This window comes from Hemibagrus wyckioides, linkage group LG04, assembly GCF_019097595.1.
Source record: "Hemibagrus wyckioides isolate EC202008001 linkage group LG04, SWU_Hwy_1.0, whole genome shotgun sequence".
Lineage (NCBI taxonomy): Eukaryota > Metazoa > Chordata > Actinopteri > Siluriformes > Bagridae > Hemibagrus > Hemibagrus wyckioides.
The window spans coordinates 12,946,780-12,966,835 of NC_080713.1; the positions used below are offsets into that span (position 1 = coordinate 12,946,780).

At 40.2% G+C, this 20,056-nt stretch overlaps 1 protein-coding gene across 1 annotated transcript in view; it reads left to right on the forward strand.

Annotated features, from left to right (window-relative positions):
• Positions 1–20,056, forward strand: part of alpk3a (alpha-kinase 3a) — a 47,118-nt gene that overhangs the window by 9,373 nt on the left and 17,689 nt on the right. The window contains exons 6-11 of the mRNA XM_058388513.1: positions 3,499–5,890; positions 6,839–6,986; positions 7,235–7,362; positions 7,456–7,491; positions 7,583–7,857; positions 8,075–8,163. Of these exons, the coding sequence (XP_058244496.1) occupies positions 3,499–5,890; positions 6,839–6,986; positions 7,235–7,362; positions 7,456–7,491; positions 7,583–7,857; positions 8,075–8,163 (3,068 nt within the window). The remainder of the gene's footprint in view (positions 1–3,498; positions 5,891–6,838; positions 6,987–7,234; positions 7,363–7,455; positions 7,492–7,582; positions 7,858–8,074; positions 8,164–20,056) is intronic.

Below are 20,056 nucleotides of genomic sequence, written 5' to 3' on the forward strand. Positions count from 1 at the left end.
CCTAGTGCATTAAAACTCTCTAAATAGTATTTTCACCACCTTTAGCCCACACTGCTGTCAGCACATAGAGGTTTGTCTAGAACACAGGGCATGGCAGGGGGATCACTCTCATATCAAATTTCCATATCAATTTTACCACAATCAAACATTTCTATCTTTTGCCAAAATTTGCTTGTGTTTGGATGGGATCTATTTCAGTAATAGACATAAAGTTCATCTGCCCTTTAAAAGTCTGTTCTGTCATCATCTCAGTTTACTACCAAAATGGTTCTTAAATCACTATGGCTCCCAAATCTAGACGAATATGTGCTGTTCTTGAGGTGATTGTCACCTATTCTCTCATCATTTAACACTTGTGGAATGTCTGTACATAAGCAGGCAACTTCTGTATCAGTAAGCACAACATGAACATGCCAAAACTTGCTTAATCACACACCACAAACACTCTGGCTTTTGATATGTAAAGGAAGATATCTTCAATGGTTTGAAATTGAAAATGGCTGCACTTTAAAACTTTGTTTCGTCTTGGATCAATACATATTCTGGTTCTGCCATTGGGCTTCTGTACCCATTACCATACTACTGATCAAATCCATACTCCCTTAGATTTGAAAAAAAAGTTCACTCAAATACTGTGATGCAAGTCTGTAATTCAGTGCTTTACAGTTTAGTAATAGAATTTAACAGTTAATGCGAATTCTGACTAGGAGTTAGAGTACGGTGAATAAGAAAGGATAGTGTGGTTATATCTTCTAGTTCTAGTTAGGACTCTAACTGTTGCATTTTGGACCAAATGGAGCTTGTTTATATACACTCACTGGAACATTCTTTCAGTATGGCATTACAGTAATCTGACCTAGAGGTAACAAAAGGATGAGCTAGTTTTACAGCATCAAGTAGTGGCATTATATTTCTTAACTTAGCAATATTTATGAGATGAAAGAAGGCTATCCTAGAAATATTATCTATGTGAAATAATATGAATGATAATATGTGAGAAATGAAATATTAGAGTAATAATTACTAATCACACCAAGGACTTTTACAGAGGCACATGAAACATAAAGGATCAAAGGTAACAGCCCAGGAACCTTATTTCTAGCTGTATGCAGTCCTTGTACGTGTACTTCTATCTCAACTCTGTTTAATGCACACAGTCCTCGATTTAGTATTGTAACGCTTCAATATTGTAATGCTAAAAACTTTGGAAAAAAAGAAAGATACTTTGCTAACTCACTGTACTTATAGAAAAGAAAATAGGTATCAGGCAGTTAAATAATGTTTAAAAAACTTTGTCCACAGTCATCTATACAGAATGTGTAAGCTTTGTTTAATAATGATGATGCAATGGCACAATTGCATCACTGGCAATTTAACAACTGGTATCTGATTACAAACTGAACTGATTAAACTGATCAGCTGGCCTGAGCTTATGTCCATTGGCAACTGGATAATAATGATAATAATAATAATAATAATTTATATTGTCAGAAGTCATAAGCAGGAAGCGTGCTATAATGACAGTGCAAACAAAGACTCAAAATGTGAAAAGTCTTTGCTAGCTGTTAACACAGTTTTCTTCAGAAGATGCACATGGCTGTTTTGAAGCTTGAGTGTTGGGTCAATTTACATGTTTATTAATTTTTTGTATTTTGTGGTGATTAGGAGCAAACATCATTATACAGCAGGTCCTCAGTTTACGACATCCTCGACCTACGGCATTTCGTGGTTACGTCGCGATGTCCCATAAATTTATTAAGAAAGTCTTGTTCCATCATTCCGACGTACGGTGTTTGCGACGTTAAAACAAATTTCGTGTGGGAACTAGTTGTTGAGCGCAGCGGACGAATACGTCGCCACGCTGTGCTATACGAGGAAGACGGCTTTGTTTACATTCGCCGGCGTAGGTGAGTGACATACACTACCAGTCAAAAGTTTGGACACACCTTTTAATTCAATGTTTTTTGTTTAGGGATTTATTTTCTACATTCTAGAACAATACTGAAGATTTCAAAACTATGAAATAACACACATGGACTTAAGTAATCTATATGTAATGACAAAAAACAACAGTCAGTTGTTATTTTAAGACACGAAGGTCAGGTGTTGTGGAATAGTTCTTGCAAGAACAGTATTGTCAAGTGCATTTGCAAATCCCATCAAGCACCATGATGAAACTAGCTCACATGAAGACCATTCCAGTAAGGCAAGACCAAAACTTACCTCTGCTGCAGAGGAGAAGTTCATTTAGAGTTGCCAGCCTCAGAAATCACCAATTAATAGCACCTCAGATTAGAGCCGTTATGAAGGCTTTACAGAGCATAAGTAGCAGACATATCTCAATATCAACTGTTCAAAGGACATTATTGTGTATTTCGGCCGCCTTCAGCATTGTTTTACAATGTAGAAAGAAATAAACATCAGGAAAGACCATGGAATTAGAAGGTGTGTCCAAACTTTTGACTGGTAGTGTAGGTACCTATGTACAGTATGTGAGTTCCGACTTATGGCGAAAATCGGGTTACGTTGCGCCGTAGGAACGGAATTCCAACGTAAGTCGAGGACCCCCTGTATATGGAATTTGGGTAATTACAGGTCACATGGGTACTTGCTTTTTTTGGTGCTGGAGCAATTCACAGGCAGTTGTATGGTGCCCTCAATGGTCAATTCAAGATTACATTGGGCAGATGCCCTGGAACAGAGTGACATACACAACTGCATTTAAGGTTATTCAAAGAATTCATCAATGTTACAAATGTAGCATTTAGTGTGGGTTTGTAAAATGACTTATTCAAGTATTTTAATGATTGATTACTTTCTTACCCTATCTAACCCTTGCTAAAGGCCAATGGCAGACATGTTTTTTTTGTTTCTTTTTGTTTTTTGTATGCCACCAGGTTAACATTAACAGTATACCTAAAAATTAAGATACAGCTGCAGATTATGAAGCTCTATTTTACAGTTCCTGAGAAAAAGTTTTTTAACTGAGTCCTACCTTCTATTGTTGACCATGTTAAAAACTCTGCAGACCTTCTCAGGAGTCTTGAAAGGGCCATATTTTGTTCAAGTGTATAAAAAGAATCATATTTGAGTGAATTCAACTCAATTAAGATAAATAAAAATACTAATCCACACATTATTATTATTATTATTATTATTATTATTATTATTATTATTATTATTATTATTATTGACATCCTTCTTTAGTTCACCAGCAAGCAATGTTCTAAAATTCTGGTTTACCTTTTATGTTGAACTTTATTTTAATTGTCCTCAAAACTAAATTTTGTTGTTAGGTTAATCCACAGATTTCTTTTGATTAAAGCCATGGGCTCTGAACACATTCGAAATAAATGTCTTCTAAATTTTGATTTGAAACTGTTGGTTGGCTGGATTACATTTACTGGGTTGCCAAGAGCCATATGCTTGATACCTCTGATATAGGGTGCAAATGAGTGTTTGCACTTGCTATGATTATCTGTGTCTTTATGTCTCAAGGTTTCAGATGACCATATAGAGCCAAACAATGATGTGCCCAACATGGATCAGGTGTGTCATGAGACTGCTGGACAGCAATGCACTGCTCTCACTGATCAAAGGATAAAAGTTGGTAGAGAAATGCAAGTTGTAATGCAACAAGATAATGCTGAATTCACAATGATGTCAACAGCCTCCATGCCACAGCCAAACAGGACAAATCAAGTCAGCCACACAACTCTCCTGGTGCCCAACAATTGTGTGCACAAGGATGGCATTTGGGTGGATGAGAGCATAGCAGAATGTAACTACAACAAAGAAAGTAAAAATATGGATGTAGCAATAGCAGAATTAACAGATTCTACAAATGTGTCTGAGGCAGACACTGCTGATGTCACAGAATGCTTAACTCTTTCTATATATGAGAGGGAACAATGCAATGCCATTTTTCAAGACAAATCAACCCCAGTACTTGACATGAGTCATGGAGAATCGGAAATAATGGAGAGTGTTATTACACAAAATAGAAATTCTGCTCTTGTTCTTAATAGTTTTATAGAAAATGTACAGGGGTTTGCAGCAGACACTGTTAGACATGATACTAGTAAATTGGAAACAATAAGCAGCATTGGACATAAGGATAATAACACTGAAGCAATGAAGTTTGATAGTATTGAAAAAATGAAGAAGCAAGATCAAAGTAAAGAGAAAAAGATGGGCAATGAAACTGAGCAGACAGTTGATAGCAAAGGTGTAAGCACGAATTTTATCTCTGAGCAAGGTACAGGAATTTATAAATCTAAAAAGCAACCAGAATTGGAAGAACTGGAGACTCATTTAAGAGTAGAAAAAACAAAGATATATACAAAAATACTACAAGAAAAACACACTGTTGAGTCTAGGGACCAATCTGTTGTTTCTCCTATCATAATTCTTCCTGACACACGAGAAACAGTCATCAAAAATGTAGCAAAGATGAGAGCTATGCCATTTACTCCAGAAATCAAGGTTACAGTCCCAGAAAAAGTCAAACAAGAGGAGCCATTCAGTGTCCCTAGAACAGATGTTTTTTTTTCAGAACATGAGAGAGTTACCCATCCAGTAGTTCATGACATTACACTTATGCATAGAGATAATGAACCTTCTTCTGAGGAGTCGATGGTTATTGCCTCAGGAGCTCCAAACAAAAATATCAGAGATGACAAAGTAGAAATAATTGTAGAGCCTCTATATGTAATGCCTCCTCAGCATGAAAATAATCTTGGCTTCTTTCCATCAGACCAGAGAACCATAGAAGTTAAAACAGAAAACCTAGAGACTCAAATGTGGGATAATGAAGAACCATCAGATAATGATTGGAGTAGTGGAAATGACAACAATAACATCCCTATAATCAGCATAGCATGTGCTGATGATTTTTTACCCATTCAAGAACAGGAGAAAGAATATGGAAAACTTGTCTTTCAAGATCCTGTTAATCAAGACAGTGCAGCTCTTTACATGCAAGCCCATTCATCTTCATATATCCCCATAACACATGTAGAAAGCAGTACAGAAAACACTATAAAACAGGAAATAGTACCAGAGTCTTTGACAATCATTAGAGAGGTGGTGGGTCATTTTAACAGTGGATCTATTCAAAACACAAATCAAATAATTGAGAAAGCTGCGTTCCAAAAAGAAGTAACTGAGAGAAGGAACTTGGTGGGGACTCAACTGACCTCTGATGTGTTCTCAGCATTATCACCAAAAGCACTTCAAAATACAATTGTTTGTAACACTGAGGTCTGTCCAGACAAAGAAGCAAAAGTGGAAGTAGATGCTGACAGGTGTCAAAGAGATAAACCTGCTATGGAAAAACTTGGCCTAACAACACCAGTTGGACCAACACTTCCCCCACTTAGCCCAGCCAGTTTGCGTAAGCTTATGGCAAAAAATAACCCAAACTTGGAAAGCCAGGGTTCTACTGTCACCCTATTAGGGGATGGAAGTGAGAAGAAAGGAGATGATAGTGGAGGCAGCACACCCACATCCACTCTGTCCTGCGAGAGCAGCCCTAAAATGAAACGACGAGACAGTCTTACTCTTATCCCCTCTGCTACCCCAGAGGAACTGGCATCTGGGGCACGGAGAAAAATCTATCTTGCTAAAGCAAAGTCTGAAGATGAAGGCTCAGACATCCAAAACAAGAGAGACAGCCCATACATGTCACCCAGCCAGGCACGCAGGGCTGCTTTTTTGCAACTGCAGAGTGGACAACAAGCACAGCAAATGGAAAAACGTTCACCTATGTTAGGTCGCCGTAAAACCATGCTGGATGTGCAGAAATCAAAGGAGGAGCCTTCAGAAGATATTAACTTGTCAAACACAGAGAGCAAACCAGCAGAAAAAGAAAAACTAGATCCCTACAAAGGTAACAAATATTCCAACCTTTTCACCTTTTAAGACAAAGCATCTAAAGATATTAAGTTAAGGGCTGCAATCTAGAAAAAAATTATTTCTTACCAGAAATATCTTGCTATACAGTTAGAATTCAGCTTTAGTGGCTAGCTTGCCTGAGAGCATATATCAGTGTTCTTGATCAGGCATTTCGCATTATCCCTGTCTCAAATTAACGATTCACCTTTCACATGTCACTTTTGTATTTTCTTTCACTTTTAATGTACTTTTGTGCAACAGTACAGTAGCTGCTATTTAATGGATGGCTTGTGGTATCAATGAACAAAGAATGTTGGCTAGGAAATTAAAATGAAATAAATGAAAGACAATGTAACCAGATCCTAGGATTTTATACAGTTTAAATAATAATATTTAAAATATTAATTAATATTGTTTTATATCACAGTATAGTTGTATTCCTGAATCTGATTTGGGGTAATTCTTGGTAGCAAGACAACCAGCATTTTTTTCTGATTTTATTCATTTCAAACAAAAGAGGCTATAAGGGAATGGCAATTCATAGCAATTGTAATTTGATAACAAAAATTAACTTTTATTGCTAATGTTCTATAACACTGCATGTTACTGTAAAGCATTAAAAGCCTAATGCATTATTCATTAATAAATTAAAACTGTAGTCAAAGGCAAATTGTTTGTTATTGGCCATATCACACTACCCTGCCATGTTTTATTTATTTTTTTGTACATCTCCACAATTAGTTCGTGTGTTATTCCTTACTTATATAGACTATATATATACACGACTACATATGAATATTAATGCTGACTAGATTGTCAGCTGGCTGAGCTTGCACACTGGGTCATGTTTAGAGTGGACTGACTTTAGAATCTGAAAAATGATAGAGGGAAATGGAAAGTCTAGATATTGTTTATCTTCACCCAGTTTTTCCTTTCCCATCAGCTCCTCAGGTAATCCGCAAGATCAGGGGAGAACCTTTTTCAGATGCCTTGGGCCACTTAAAGCTGTGGTGTCAATTCTTTAATGTACTTGGTGACTCCACAATCAAATGGTTTAAAGATGACATAGAGATTGCAGAAATAAAAAGAAGGTAACTTTGTTTCCTTACACTGTGTGGTCACACATTTTTCCTGTATACAATTTTATACTGCAGATTTCAGATAAAAGAATAATAATTAATAGTTTATATTATTACTAAATAATTTTAGTTTAAAGAGACACAGTAAAATGAAACTCAAATGCCGTGCAGATTGACAGGTTGTATGCTCATGAATTCCATAAGGGCTATAAAAGTGTCCCTTAATTGTTTTATATGACATGAGAATATACCTTTCTTAGTGCAGGAGATGAGAGTCAAGTGGCACTGGCTATTGTTCAAGCATCATGCAGAGACTGTGGAGTTTATGGCTGCACAATCAAGAATGAATATGGCACTGACACAACTGACTACCTACTCAGCTCAGACAGTAAATTTGCATTTGACATCTCATTTAGCAGTGAAATGAAACAGTATTATAAAACTAATCATAAATATTCAATCTGTCCTTATTCTTTGGCAGTACTGGCTGAGTTCTTCTTACGAGATGATTCAGAAGGTATGGGTATCTTTAAGAGGATGTTTTATATGACAATGTATTGTTTTATGAGTATAGATCCTTTACAGGTCTTGTTTTGCATTCTTCTCAGTGGGAGAGGAGATTGAGATGACACCCTTGCTGTTCAACAAAGGCTTGGTGGACCCAGGCTACTGGGGTAATAAGTTCTTTGGTCGCATTATGATGGAGGAGCTGCAAATTGGGGAAGGAAGTGCACACAAAATCAGCAGAGCCAAGGTCATCTACGGTCTGGATCCTATCTTTGATTCAGGAACCACCTGCATTGTCAAAGTCAGAAATCAAATTGTGTATGGGACCAAAGAGGAAAACTGCTTGGCTGATATAAATTTAGAGATCACCAAACAGGTATGTGATTTGATACATTTCATTGATTCTTTTACCAAAAATAAAATAGTAGTTACATGACATTTAGGGGAAGTACTCTCCTTATTCATTAAAATTAATTATTATACATATAAACTTAAAATTTTTTATTTTTTTTACAGTAATTTATTCTTAAATTTGGACTACCTAAGAAGGTGAAAAATGTTTTTATTTATGTTGTCTATTTATGTTTCCTTAGGAATGTAAAATCCATAACACAATCCGGGAGTACTGCAAAATCTTTGCTGCTGAGGCAAGAGTGATTGATAAATTTGGTTTCGGATTAGAGTAAGTCTCTCTCTGTGTGTCTCTCTCTCTCTCTCTCTGTTGCATGCTGGGAGTTGGGTGAGTGCAGTGCAGGGTGAGAATCATTTGGTGAGAGCAGGATACCAGTTTACATCTGTTTTTTTCCTTTTTCCCTCTAATTGTGTATGACTGGGTCAGGGTTTTGAGCTGACTAGACTGTTTGTGCTTTCTATAGCGATTGCAATCTCTCCGCCACCTCTGCAAAAATTACCATCTCTAACTGTCCACCTTTTCTCCCAAATGAAGCGCTAGAGTGTGAGCTTAAGCGCTTCGGTAAATTCGCGAGCGCTTTTAAAAAGATTTCTCTGGGCTGTAAACATCATGCTCTACAACATGTCTCATCATTTAGGAGACAAGTGTTCATGTTTCTGAAGTCGCCAGAAAACAGGCTGGATATGTCCTTCCGCGTGAAGCATGAAGGGAGAACTTTTATGATTTATGCAAGTACTGGAAATATAAAGTGTTTTGAGTGTGGTTACACAAGCGGCTGACCTGTTCTCATAGAGGGCACGATGAAGTGGCAGGGTGCAATTTATTGTTTTATTAATATTTATGCTCCCAATGTTGGGTCTGATAGAATAGTCTTTGTTAATAACATACAGGCAGCTTTTGAAACAATTGACAGTGATTACATTATAATAGGTGGGGACTGGAACTGTACAGCTGATTTCAACCTCAATAGGCTCAGTGAAGAACCAAATCTACAATCCAGTAAACATCTAGGGATTATTACTCCAGATTAACTTAGTAGATGCATGGCAAATCCTACATCCAAATGTTAAACAATACACATAGGTTAAAGCTTTGAAGAGTAGAATGACTGCAGGAAGAATTGACAGATTGTATATATCTCAAGGTCTTAGATCGAAGTTGGCTGACAGTACTATCAGACCAGTTGGTTTCTCTGACCACCATCTTATTACTATCACTATTCTTTTAAAGCAAGGACTTAATAGATCTCAGTGGCATTTCAACAATAAACTGCTTCAGGATGAAGTTTTCTTCGGGTACTTCAGAATTTTCTGGGATAAGTGGAAAGCAAAAAAAACAATTCTTTGAGTCACTAAACCAATGGTGGGAAGGGGGGTAAGCACAAATAAGAAATTACTGTCAAGAGAATATCTCTTTATCTTCTTTCATGCTAAAACAAGCTGTAAAGGACTTGGATCAGCAAATTAAACAAATCAAGACTGACCTTTTAAATGGGGTCAGAAACAGAAGTAAAGAGACATTACAGATGAAGCAGTTGCAGTTGAAATCTTTGTTACAGGAAAAGGTGAAAGGAGCTCTGGTGAGGTCATGATACATTCAGCTTAAAGACATGGATGCTTCAAGCACCTTCTTCTTCAACTTAGAGAAGACAACTGTGAAAGATCAGTGCATGGTGGGCCTGAGAAGCCCAGATGGATGTAGGAGAAATGAGAAGATTTACCATGGACTTCTATGCCGGTTTGCACAGCAAGAAACATTGTGATGAGTTGAGTGTTCAAGAACTCATAAAAGATCTCCCCCAGCTAAGCAGTACAGAACAGACTGAGCTGGAGAGAGGATTAAACTTTGAGGAACTCACAGTAGCTGTCAACCAGCTGGCATGTGGACGTGCACCTGAGTAGACGGACTCACCACGGAATTTTACAAACATTTCTGGGGGGTTATAGGACCGGACCTGCATGAGGTCTTGGTGAAATTTTTCAATGAAAACCTACTCCCGACCTCCTGTAGAAGAGTGGTTCTGATACTGCTTCCTAAAAAAGGAGATTTGACATAACTCAGAATTGAAGACCTGTTGCTCTTTTGTGCACTGATTATAAAATACTTTCTAGAGCTCTGTCCAACAGGTTTAAACCGTATATAGGCCTACTTGTACATATGGACGAGACTTATTGTATTACTGATCGGACAATTCTGGACAATTTATACCTAATGAAAGATGTCTTAGATGTATGTAAATTTTATAATCAAAATGTTGGGATTGTATCCTGAGATCAAGAAAAAACCTTTGACAGAATAGACCATAACTTTCTGTTTTACACTTTCAAAGCTTTTGGTGTTGGAGAAAGGTTTATATCTTGGGTGAAGCTTCTTTATAATAATGCTTCATGAACGGTTAAGGTGGGTGGGGGCCTCAGTAGCAGTAGAAAGAGGAATAAGACAAGGATGTCCCATTTCTGGACAGCTGTACTCTTTGGCAGTTGAGCCTCTTTTATGCTTTTTAAGAAAACATTTGACTGGCTTCAGTCTACCAGGCCAAGTTATAAACATCCAAAGTTTTGAATGGAATTCTATCTGGAAAAAGGCCACTTTGAGCTTCTGTACCAGGAATACTGGAATTCCAATCGCTTAGAAAAGTAATAGCAACAAACTTTAGACCAGGCTCAACAAACGTGCCGAGTGTGGTGCATGTCGCTCTAATGGTTTAGGCTGCATTAATGTTAGAAATTAATTCGCTAAGAAGAAGAATAATAAACTAGATTTGTAAAGTTCGTCTCGACAAACTTTGATGTTGGCTTGACGAAGCAAGTAGTCGTAATGTCCGATGCTTTTTGGAGACGGGTGAAGAGATTGGATGGCAATATATTTGGTGGAGAGATAAGGTGGAGAGACAAATATATTTGGTAACCTTATCATTAGCCTTAACATGACCATGTTACATAGGGTGCCAATACTTTTGTGATGTCAAAACTTTTGGAACCCTCCACCAATGGAGGTCTATGGGAAAAAATTCCGTTTTGAGCTTCCGTACCGGGAATACCGGAATTCTGATCACTTATAAAAGTCATAGCACATCTTTCCCGAACGATTTGACACCTCATTCGTGGGTCTACGACAAACGTTGCGGGACTAGTTATGCATAGCAAGCACCACTAATAATAATAATAATAATAAGTATGAGGAATAGTAATAGTGATGCTTTGCATAGCAAGCACCACTAATAATAATAATAATAAGTATGAGGAAGTAGTATAGTAGTTATTCTTTCTTGGCCAGGAAGATAACTTTCCCTGGAATTAATACATAATTATACTTTCTGTTCGCTGGACGAACAAATCAAATAATTGTGTTATTGATTCTCTAACAGTCAGTTCTAAAACCCCATTTGAATGTTTATAATTAATTATAACCAGTTATAATTACACTTAAATATTTAAATTTTGAGCTAAATTCGTTACAAGAAATTCGTTACCTGCTGGAACCTGGGAATCTGCAGCCCAGATTCGGGCCGTTTCTGTGGATTCACAATGGAAGATTTCAGGTGGGCTTTTGTCCCAGGAATCATAACTGAGTTAATATTTGGGGCCCCAGATTTCGCTGCCATATAATAAAACTGGTTTAATGGTGCTGTCAGATATTTTCAGCCACAGTTTAACAGGAACATTGAATTTAGATAGAGGATTCCTGATGCTGTAATAAGCCCTACGAGCCTTTTCAGTCAGATCTTTCATTGCCAAGGTCAAATTGCCCAGATGCAGAGATTGTCAGACCTAAATAATTATAGCTGTTAGTGTGGCAAATCCAATTTGACAAGGGTGTAAGGGACAAGGGTCTTGTGTTCTTAATCTGCTTCACTAGTTCACTAATCTGCTGTTTATAATACTGCAGAATAATTTCCCGAGGTTGCTGCTCACTGTAATGCCCCTGTAATTATTTAGGTCATATTTGTGACCTTGTTTAAAAATTGTACTGATATAATTTTTTAGGGAAGTGTCTTTATTTTAATAGTAAATTGAATAATTTGAGAATAGCATCTCTTAGTTTAGGGCAACTATGTTTTAGCATTTCATTGTATATACCATCTAGGCCACAAGACCTTTTTATTTTTTTTCAATTGAAATTGATTTAATCTTTTCTGTTAATTCATTTAATAATATAGGGGAGTCCAAATGGTTGAACTGATCCTTTATTGTATGTTCCAGGTTGTGGAGATGGGAGGTCAGTTGTATTTGGTTGGGATTTGGTTCATGTTCAGTATAGAGGTGTCTAAAATGTTCAGTCCAGATGTTTGGGTCATGAATGGGAATATGCTGATCTTTTTTAGGGGTAATTAAACTGTCCCACAATTCCCAGAATGTGGTGTTGTTGAATGCTTCCCCTTATTGAGCTTTGCTGTCATGTGCTTGGCTCTTTTCCTCTGCAGTAAGGATTTGTAGTTTTTGAGATTCTGATGGTAGGCATTTCGTATTAGTTGGTTTAATGGGTCTCTATGTTTTGTGTTAGATAGTAATCTAAGTTTTGTTCTTCAAGTTTGGCATTCTTTGTCGAACCAGACATTTTTAGCTATCTTTTGTGGGTTGTGTATTTTTGTTAGCTGCTCTGTTGCTGAGTTTATACTTTTTTTTATCTCCAAATTTCATGCATACAAATGTGTTTAACATGTTTTGGACACGGGTGCTGTGGAGTTCAGCCTCATACTGGGCAGGACTGTCATTTCTCCAGAGGAATTTGGTTGAGAGGAAGTAGAGTTTGAGCTTCTGATTTGAACATGGTTGTGGACTGGTGGATTTATTTAAGCTAATAACTATGTGGCTATGGTTAGAAAGAGGCAGCTGTGGCATTACCATGAAATAGTTAATCTTATTTTGCTCTATATCTGTTATAGCGTAGTCCACAGTGCTGCTGCATAAAGAGGAGTAGTAGGTAAAATGGCCCAGAGAGTCACCCTTTGTTTTGCCATTAACTATGTATTAACCCATGCTTTTGCATAGCTGTAGGATTTGTTTTCCATTTTTGTTTATTGCATTGTTGTAGCTTTGATGTGGTTTAGGTAATATGTTATGATTTGTTTGTATACTGTTTAACTATGTAACTCCAGCTGAACTGATGTAGTCCAGTTCCTTCCCCGTTCTAGCGTTCAGGTCACCCGTTAACAGTACTGAGCCTAGGGACTGAAACTGAATGATCTCTGACTGTAGTATTGGAAAGATATCCTCATCATGGTAGGGTGACTGGTGTGGGGGGATATAAATGGCACACAGGTAAATATTCTCATCTGAACAAATTAAATCCTTTTTAAGCGTAATCCAAATATGTGCCCTCCCTTTTTTACTGCTGAAACATACTGCCAAAGATCATCTTTGAACCAAACAATAATTCCTCCTGAATCCCTGCCATTTTGAACAAGAGGATTTTTTATGGATGGAATATATAATTCTCTAAAGTTTAGAGGAGTATAGTCTTTATCTGACTCCATGTCTCCAATAGAATAATTACATCTGAATTATTTACAATATTTACAAAGTCAGGGTTAGTGCTCTTTTCTCCAAATGAAGAAGAGAACATTCCCTGGATGTTGTAGCTTGTAATTTTTAGCAATGACATTGTGACTAACTCAATTTATCAGAGAAATGAATGTATGATCTTACAACCCAGTTTTGTTGCAAAATGTACCATGTAAATTGGCTAAATATGTAAACAATAAATAAATAAACAATCAACATAAGTAGATTGCAAAAGAATACGAGGTGAAAGTAATCACATAAATTAGCTAAACTCATGAACCCAATTTACCCAGAAGATCACATAAATTGAAGCATGTTTTTTTATCTGGCTGAGGTCACTGGGTTCTGATCTACCTCTACCGGCCACTGCATCAGAGTAGCTGACTGTTGGGTGGCTGTCTGTCTCTCTCCTCACTGTCTGGTTGGGTCTGGTGGGGGCTTCTCATGATGGCGTCCTTGATTGTTTTGGCAAAAAGCCGCATGCTGTCCCGATGAATGTGGAGATGATCATACAGGTGCTCGTGGGTGATCCGCTGATGGTTTGCTATATGCACATTTAACACTGGTGTACAAGTCCTAATGATCTCTGAGTTGACTGCATTAATGATAGATCAAGTGATGTCTCTGCGGGGCAGAAGTGTGGAGATGATCACTCTGGTGCTGGGGTAAATCCTGGTAGCCATTTTTACTACAGTAATCAGAGATTTAGCTACATCCACATTTCTGGTGTTTAGGGCATTTGTTCCAGTGTGCAGGATGATGTGTGAAGGCATGCCCAGTACACCCTCTCTCAGCAGGTTCATGGCAGTGTGTAGGGTGGGACACCAGAGCTTTCTCACTACCCTCCCTGAGAAAAGCTTTTGTTGGTTGAGGTGGTTTCCATTCGAGTCACAAAGAATGACAATGTTGTCATTTCTCCTCTGCTCTCTGTTGGTTTTAGTGGGTGGTCTTGTGGTAGGTGGATAGCTCTGCCTTCTTTTGCTGTCCCTCCTTTGGGTGCTAGATGCCTGAGGGGTTTCAGGGGTATAGGTTTTTGTGTGTGGTCACTATTTGCTGTTAAGGTGTCTGATGATTCCATTGTTTAACCCTTAGGAGTCAGCAGGTGTTGAAGAAGTTCTGCCATGTCCTGACATTTGTGTATTTTTCAGTTACTTATAAACATATAAATGGTTAAAGTCTGATTACACTGTATTCAGCACAAACTGGGCTACAATAATATGTGAGCAGCATATATGTACAAGTTTGTATATTGGAGAAAATAACAGTTATGCATGATTATTGAAAATAACAAAAAATAAGTCACTGAAATAAGACCACAAAACACATTCATAACTGTGTACAAGACTTTTGTGACCTGGAGTTTTTACTTCAAAATGATGTGACAATCATCCTGCTCACTTATCCACAGAAAACATTTAAATTTTCTAAGACACTTTTTGTTTAGAAAGGCCATATGCGAGGAGGCGTGAATGATCATGAATAATGCTGTAATTCACACCAGAGAAGACAAAGACCCGCATAATGAGCTGCATAATTACCCCTTTCCGTCAGGTATGTAACTGAGGAAAGTACTACAAGAAAATAATTTGAGGACAAAAACATATTTCTTTGTAGTTTATTTAGAATAACTCAAGATTCACTTGTAAGAAGTTCAAGATAAATAAAAAGTGTAAAAACAGACATTCAGGGTAAAATGGTACAAACAAAAACAGTGTAGGATATATATATATATATATATATATATATATATATATATATATATATATATATATATATATATATATATATATATATATATATATAAAACCTGTCCAAAAACATACATGCAGGGTAAAACTGCAACAGGAACAGTGCAAAATAAAAACTGAAAAAAATAGACATTCAGGGAAAAACAGTGCAAGATAAAAAAACTGTGCAAAAACATACATGCAGGATAAAACTGCAACAGCAAGCTGGTGTCCGGGGGGTGTGGCCTTGTATGTGAATAGCGTGTGGGCGTGTCCTGCCTCAGGTAATTATCAGATAATGAAGTGCGAAAGAAACTCTGTGCCTCTCCTTGGTTTTACACGGATTACATAAACTGAGAATGTTTGTAGACCCTTTAAGCTTTCTATAGATATATTTCTCATATCTGTGTGTGCAGTATTTGTGGAGTTTCAGTTCATTTTAGTGACGTGTTTCAAAAATATTTTCGCGGAGACTGAGACGGCTGAAAGCACACCCTGTATATTTTCTTTATTTTACAAAAGCACAATGTTTTGTGGATATTGTGAGTGTACATAAATAAAAGTAGACCCTTTACAGATTGAAATGATGTACTACATTTATGTGTATGATCAAAAATGACGGAGCATTTTAAGTTCTTTTCACGGTTACCAGAAAAAAATGCAAGTATTCCTGCCGGCAGGATTGCCGACTCCTAAGGGTTAAATCTGGTTGGGAATTATGTTTTATATCTTCTGGTCGTCTCTCTAGAATCTGACCATGCTGTTCTCTTTTCAGTAGTTCCTCTCTCGTTCTTCTCAGCTCCTGCTGCAGCTCCATGCTGTACTGGTCTCTCCTGAACAACTCCTCCTTTACATTTCTCAGTTCCTGTCTCAGCTCATGGTTGGTCTCTTCCAGGCATCTGACAGCAGAGAAGAGCTGTTGAAGCTGATCCATGATCGTGTGGCTGGTCAGGTTTTGGAGCTGACCAAGTTGATTGGTGTTTTTTTAAAAAAAAAATGTAATAGTCATGTTCCAGGTCGGTGATGCTGTCTCTCAGGGCTTTGTTTCTGATAGAAGCAGGAGTATCATTGTTTCTATCTGCTGGAGAGGTGCTGGAGCAGGACTCTATCTTGGTGAGTGGTGGGGTGTGGAGCACCTCTTCTTGTCTGCTTTTTTTCATCAGAATCCTTCTTAAACTTTTGTGCCTCTATTTTAAAGAGATGGAAATTCCCCTGGAATTCTCTAAGACTGGCCTCTGTCTCCTGGACCATGACTGTCTCATTGTGGTAGAAGTTGACTGTCAGCCGAGTCTCTCTCTCTCTTTCTTTCTAGAGTGAGCTGTCTGCCTTTGCTGATACTGATTTTCTGATACAGGTCATGGTTGTAACCACAGACTCGGGAGGCAGGGAGAGAATCCAAAACCGTCTTTTTTATTTCTTGAAACAACTGAGGTTGCAGAGGAAGAAACGAAAACAAAAACATAAACTCAGGCAAATAAGAATGCAGGAAACGTAACTTAGGCAATAAGAGCCACAGACAGAACTGAAACACGCATGTCACTATTAAATAGTCTTAATACTCGCCGCTGTCCTCGGCGAGTAAGCGCTTTAAATACGCGCTTGAGATAGAGTGCAGGTGGAGGTGATTACAAGTCAGGTGATTGTGAGCGTGGGAGCATGGTTGAGGTTGGCGTGCCCGTGACAGTACCACCCCCCCCACGGGCGTCTCCAGACGTCCGAGAGTAACGACGGGGGCGACCGCGGCCTCTGGGAGCGGGTCGATCTGGGCGGCGCTGATGGAACTCAGCGAGCAGCGCTGGATCGAGGATGTCCTCTCGGTCCACCCAAGATCTTTCCTCGGGACCGTACCCCTCCCAGTCGATTAGATATTGCAGACGGCTGCCGCATTGTCTGGAGTTCATAACCTCTCGGACCTGGTAGACAGAGCTGTCTGCGTCGATCTCGGGCGGCGACGAGATCTAAGGCTCTGTGGGAGGGGAGAGAACAGGGTTAGAATACGGTTTGAGAAGAGAAACATGGAACGTGGGAGAGATCCGAAGTGCGCAGGGAGGACGAGCTCATATGAGACGTCATCAATACGCCTCTGGACGTCGAAGGGACCAATGTAGCGGGGACTGAGCTTTCTACAGGGAAGTTTCAGGCGGAGGTCCCGTGTAGAAAGCCAGACTCGATCGGCCGGCTGGTAGCTTGGCGTCTCCCTGTGCTTTGTGTCAGCTTGCATCTTCTGCCAGCGGACAGCACGGCGCAGGTGGACGTGCGCCGATGCCCAGACCCTCTCACTCTCTCGGAACCAGTGGTCGATGGTTGGTACTTCGGTCGGTTCGCCGGACCACGGGAACAAAGGTGGCTGGTAACCGAGTATGCATTGAAAGGGAGTGAGCCCCGTGGCGAAGGGAGTTTTGCGCATACTTGGCCCAGGGCAGGTATTGGTTCCAATCATGTTGGTGGTCCCGGCAGTATGCTCTGAGGTAGTGCCCGATCTCTTGGATCTTTCTTTCCGTTTGGCCGTTGGATTGCGGATGGTAACCTGAAGATAAGCTCATTGATACCCCTAGTTGTTCTAGGAACCCACGCCACACCCTGGAGGTGAATTGGGGCCCTCTGTCTGATACAATGTCCTCAGGGATGCCAAAATGTTTGAACACTTGGTGGAAGAGGGCTTTAGTGGTCTCCATGGCTGTGAGTAGGCCTTTAAGGGGTATGAGCTTGCATGCCTTAGAGAACCGATCTACCACGACGAGGATGGTGGTGAAGCCATCTGATGTGGGTAGATTGGTGATGAAGTCAACTCCTAGGTGAGACCTTGGTCGGTGGGGAATCGGGAGTGGCATGAGTTTCCCTTCCGGTAGATGGCGCGGCATGGAAATGACGGCGCAAACGGAGCATCCTTTCACGAACTGGCTAACGTCACTGTTCATGTTTGGCCACCAATACCTGTTTTGGAGGAGTGAGAGGGTGCGCTGTCTGCCCGGATGGCCAGAGCCCGGTGAAGCGTGTACTGAGTCCAGGAGAGCAAGACAAAGTGATGTTGGAACATACATTTTGTCTTCTGGACCTCCCAGCGGAGCAGGTTCTGCAGTGGTGGCGGCACGAATGTCCTCATCCAACATCCAGAGGATGGGACAAACAAATAAGTCTGGTGGGAGTACTGGTTCATGTTCCTCTGGTTGGGGGTCCAGTGAGTACATCCGGGAAAGCGCGTCGGCCTTGGTGTTTTTATTGCCGGGGCGATAGGAGACCGTGAATCTGAATCGGGTAAAGAAGAGCACCCAGTGCGCTTGCCGCGGATTAAGGCACTTGGCCTCTTTGAGGTACTGAAGATTTTTGTGGTCTGTGATTACTTCAAAGGGGTGAATTGCCCCTTCCAACCAGTGCTGCCACTCTTCCAGCGCCAGCTTAATTGCTAATAACTCGCGATTCCCGATGTCGTAGTTTTGCTCCGCCGGGGTTAGCTTTTTGGAAAAAAAGGTGCATGGACGGAGTGCAAAGGGATCACCTCCTCATTGTGATAGTACCACCCCTACCCCCAGTGCAGAAGCATCTACTTCTAATATGAAGGGTTGGTTGGGATTGGGATGATTTAGGATAGGTGCGGAGCAGAAGGCGGCTTTCAGCAGTTGGAAGGCTTCGACCGGGGGACTTGTCCATTTTAGTGTTTTAGGCTGTCCACATAATAATGCAGTGATGGGTGCTGTGTGCATACTGTAATTACGGATGAAACGACGGTAGAAATTCGCGAACCCTAAGAAGCGCGGTAGCTCCTTAACAGATTGTGGTTGCGGCCAATTCTTAACTGCTGCTACCTTCGATTGGTCCATCCTGATACCTTTTGAGGAAATGATGTAACCCAGGAACTGAACCACTGTCTGGTGGAACTCACACTTCTCTAACTTGAGGAAGAGATGGTGATGGCAGAGGCGCTCGAGTACCTGTCGGACGTGGTGAATGTGCTCTGACCGGCTTGGGGAGTAAATCAGAATGTTGTCGATATACACGATAACGAACCGGTGGAGCATGTCACAGAAGATTTCGTTCATAAAGTTTTGAAAAACTGCCGGCGCGTTGGGCATGACCATGTCCGTAGGGCATGACCGTAGGGCATGACTAGGTACTTGTAGTGCCCCGATGGTTAATTAAATGCCGTCTTCCATTCATCTCCTCGCTTGATGCGGATGAGGTTGTACGTGCTTCTTAGATCCAGCTTAGAGAAGACGCGAGCCCCACGTAGCTCTTCGAGTGCAGCTGGGACCAGGGGTAAGGGGTAAGCGAATTTCACAGTCTGAATGTTCAGATTCCAGTAATCAATACACGGTCGAAGCCTGCCATCCTTTTTCCCCACAAAGAAGAAGCTGGATGGTGACAGAGAGGTAGAAGCACGGATGAACCCCTGGCGAAGTGCCTCCTTGATGTACTCATCCATGGCCTTATGTTCCGGGACAAACAGCGGATATATGCGCCCCTTGGGCATCTTAGCATCAGGCAGATGCAGATGCAAGATCCACTGCACAATCCCAGGATCGATGTGGGGGAAGCTTAGTGGCTGCAGCTTTGCTGAACACATCGGCATATGCGCGATATTCAGAAGGAAGGTCCACCTTGGCACACGTTGGAGGGCTCTCGATGTTCGTCGATCCCAGGAGAACCAGTTTAAGTGTTGGGGCAGGAAGCGCGCGGAGGCAAGAGTTGAGGCAGTAATCGCTCCATTGCTTGATATGCCCGGTACTCCAGCGAATTTCCCTGGATGGTCGTGATCTGGATGCACCCAAGTCGAACAATACTCTGACAAGGTGAGAATGGGAGCCATACATTAATGTGGCATCATGATAACACAGATTATGGAGTACAGAACTGAGTTGGAGGGTACTCACCACTGGGCACGGAGGACGGACAGGGCAGGTGGAGATGGAGTGACCGGATTCTCTGCAGTACAGG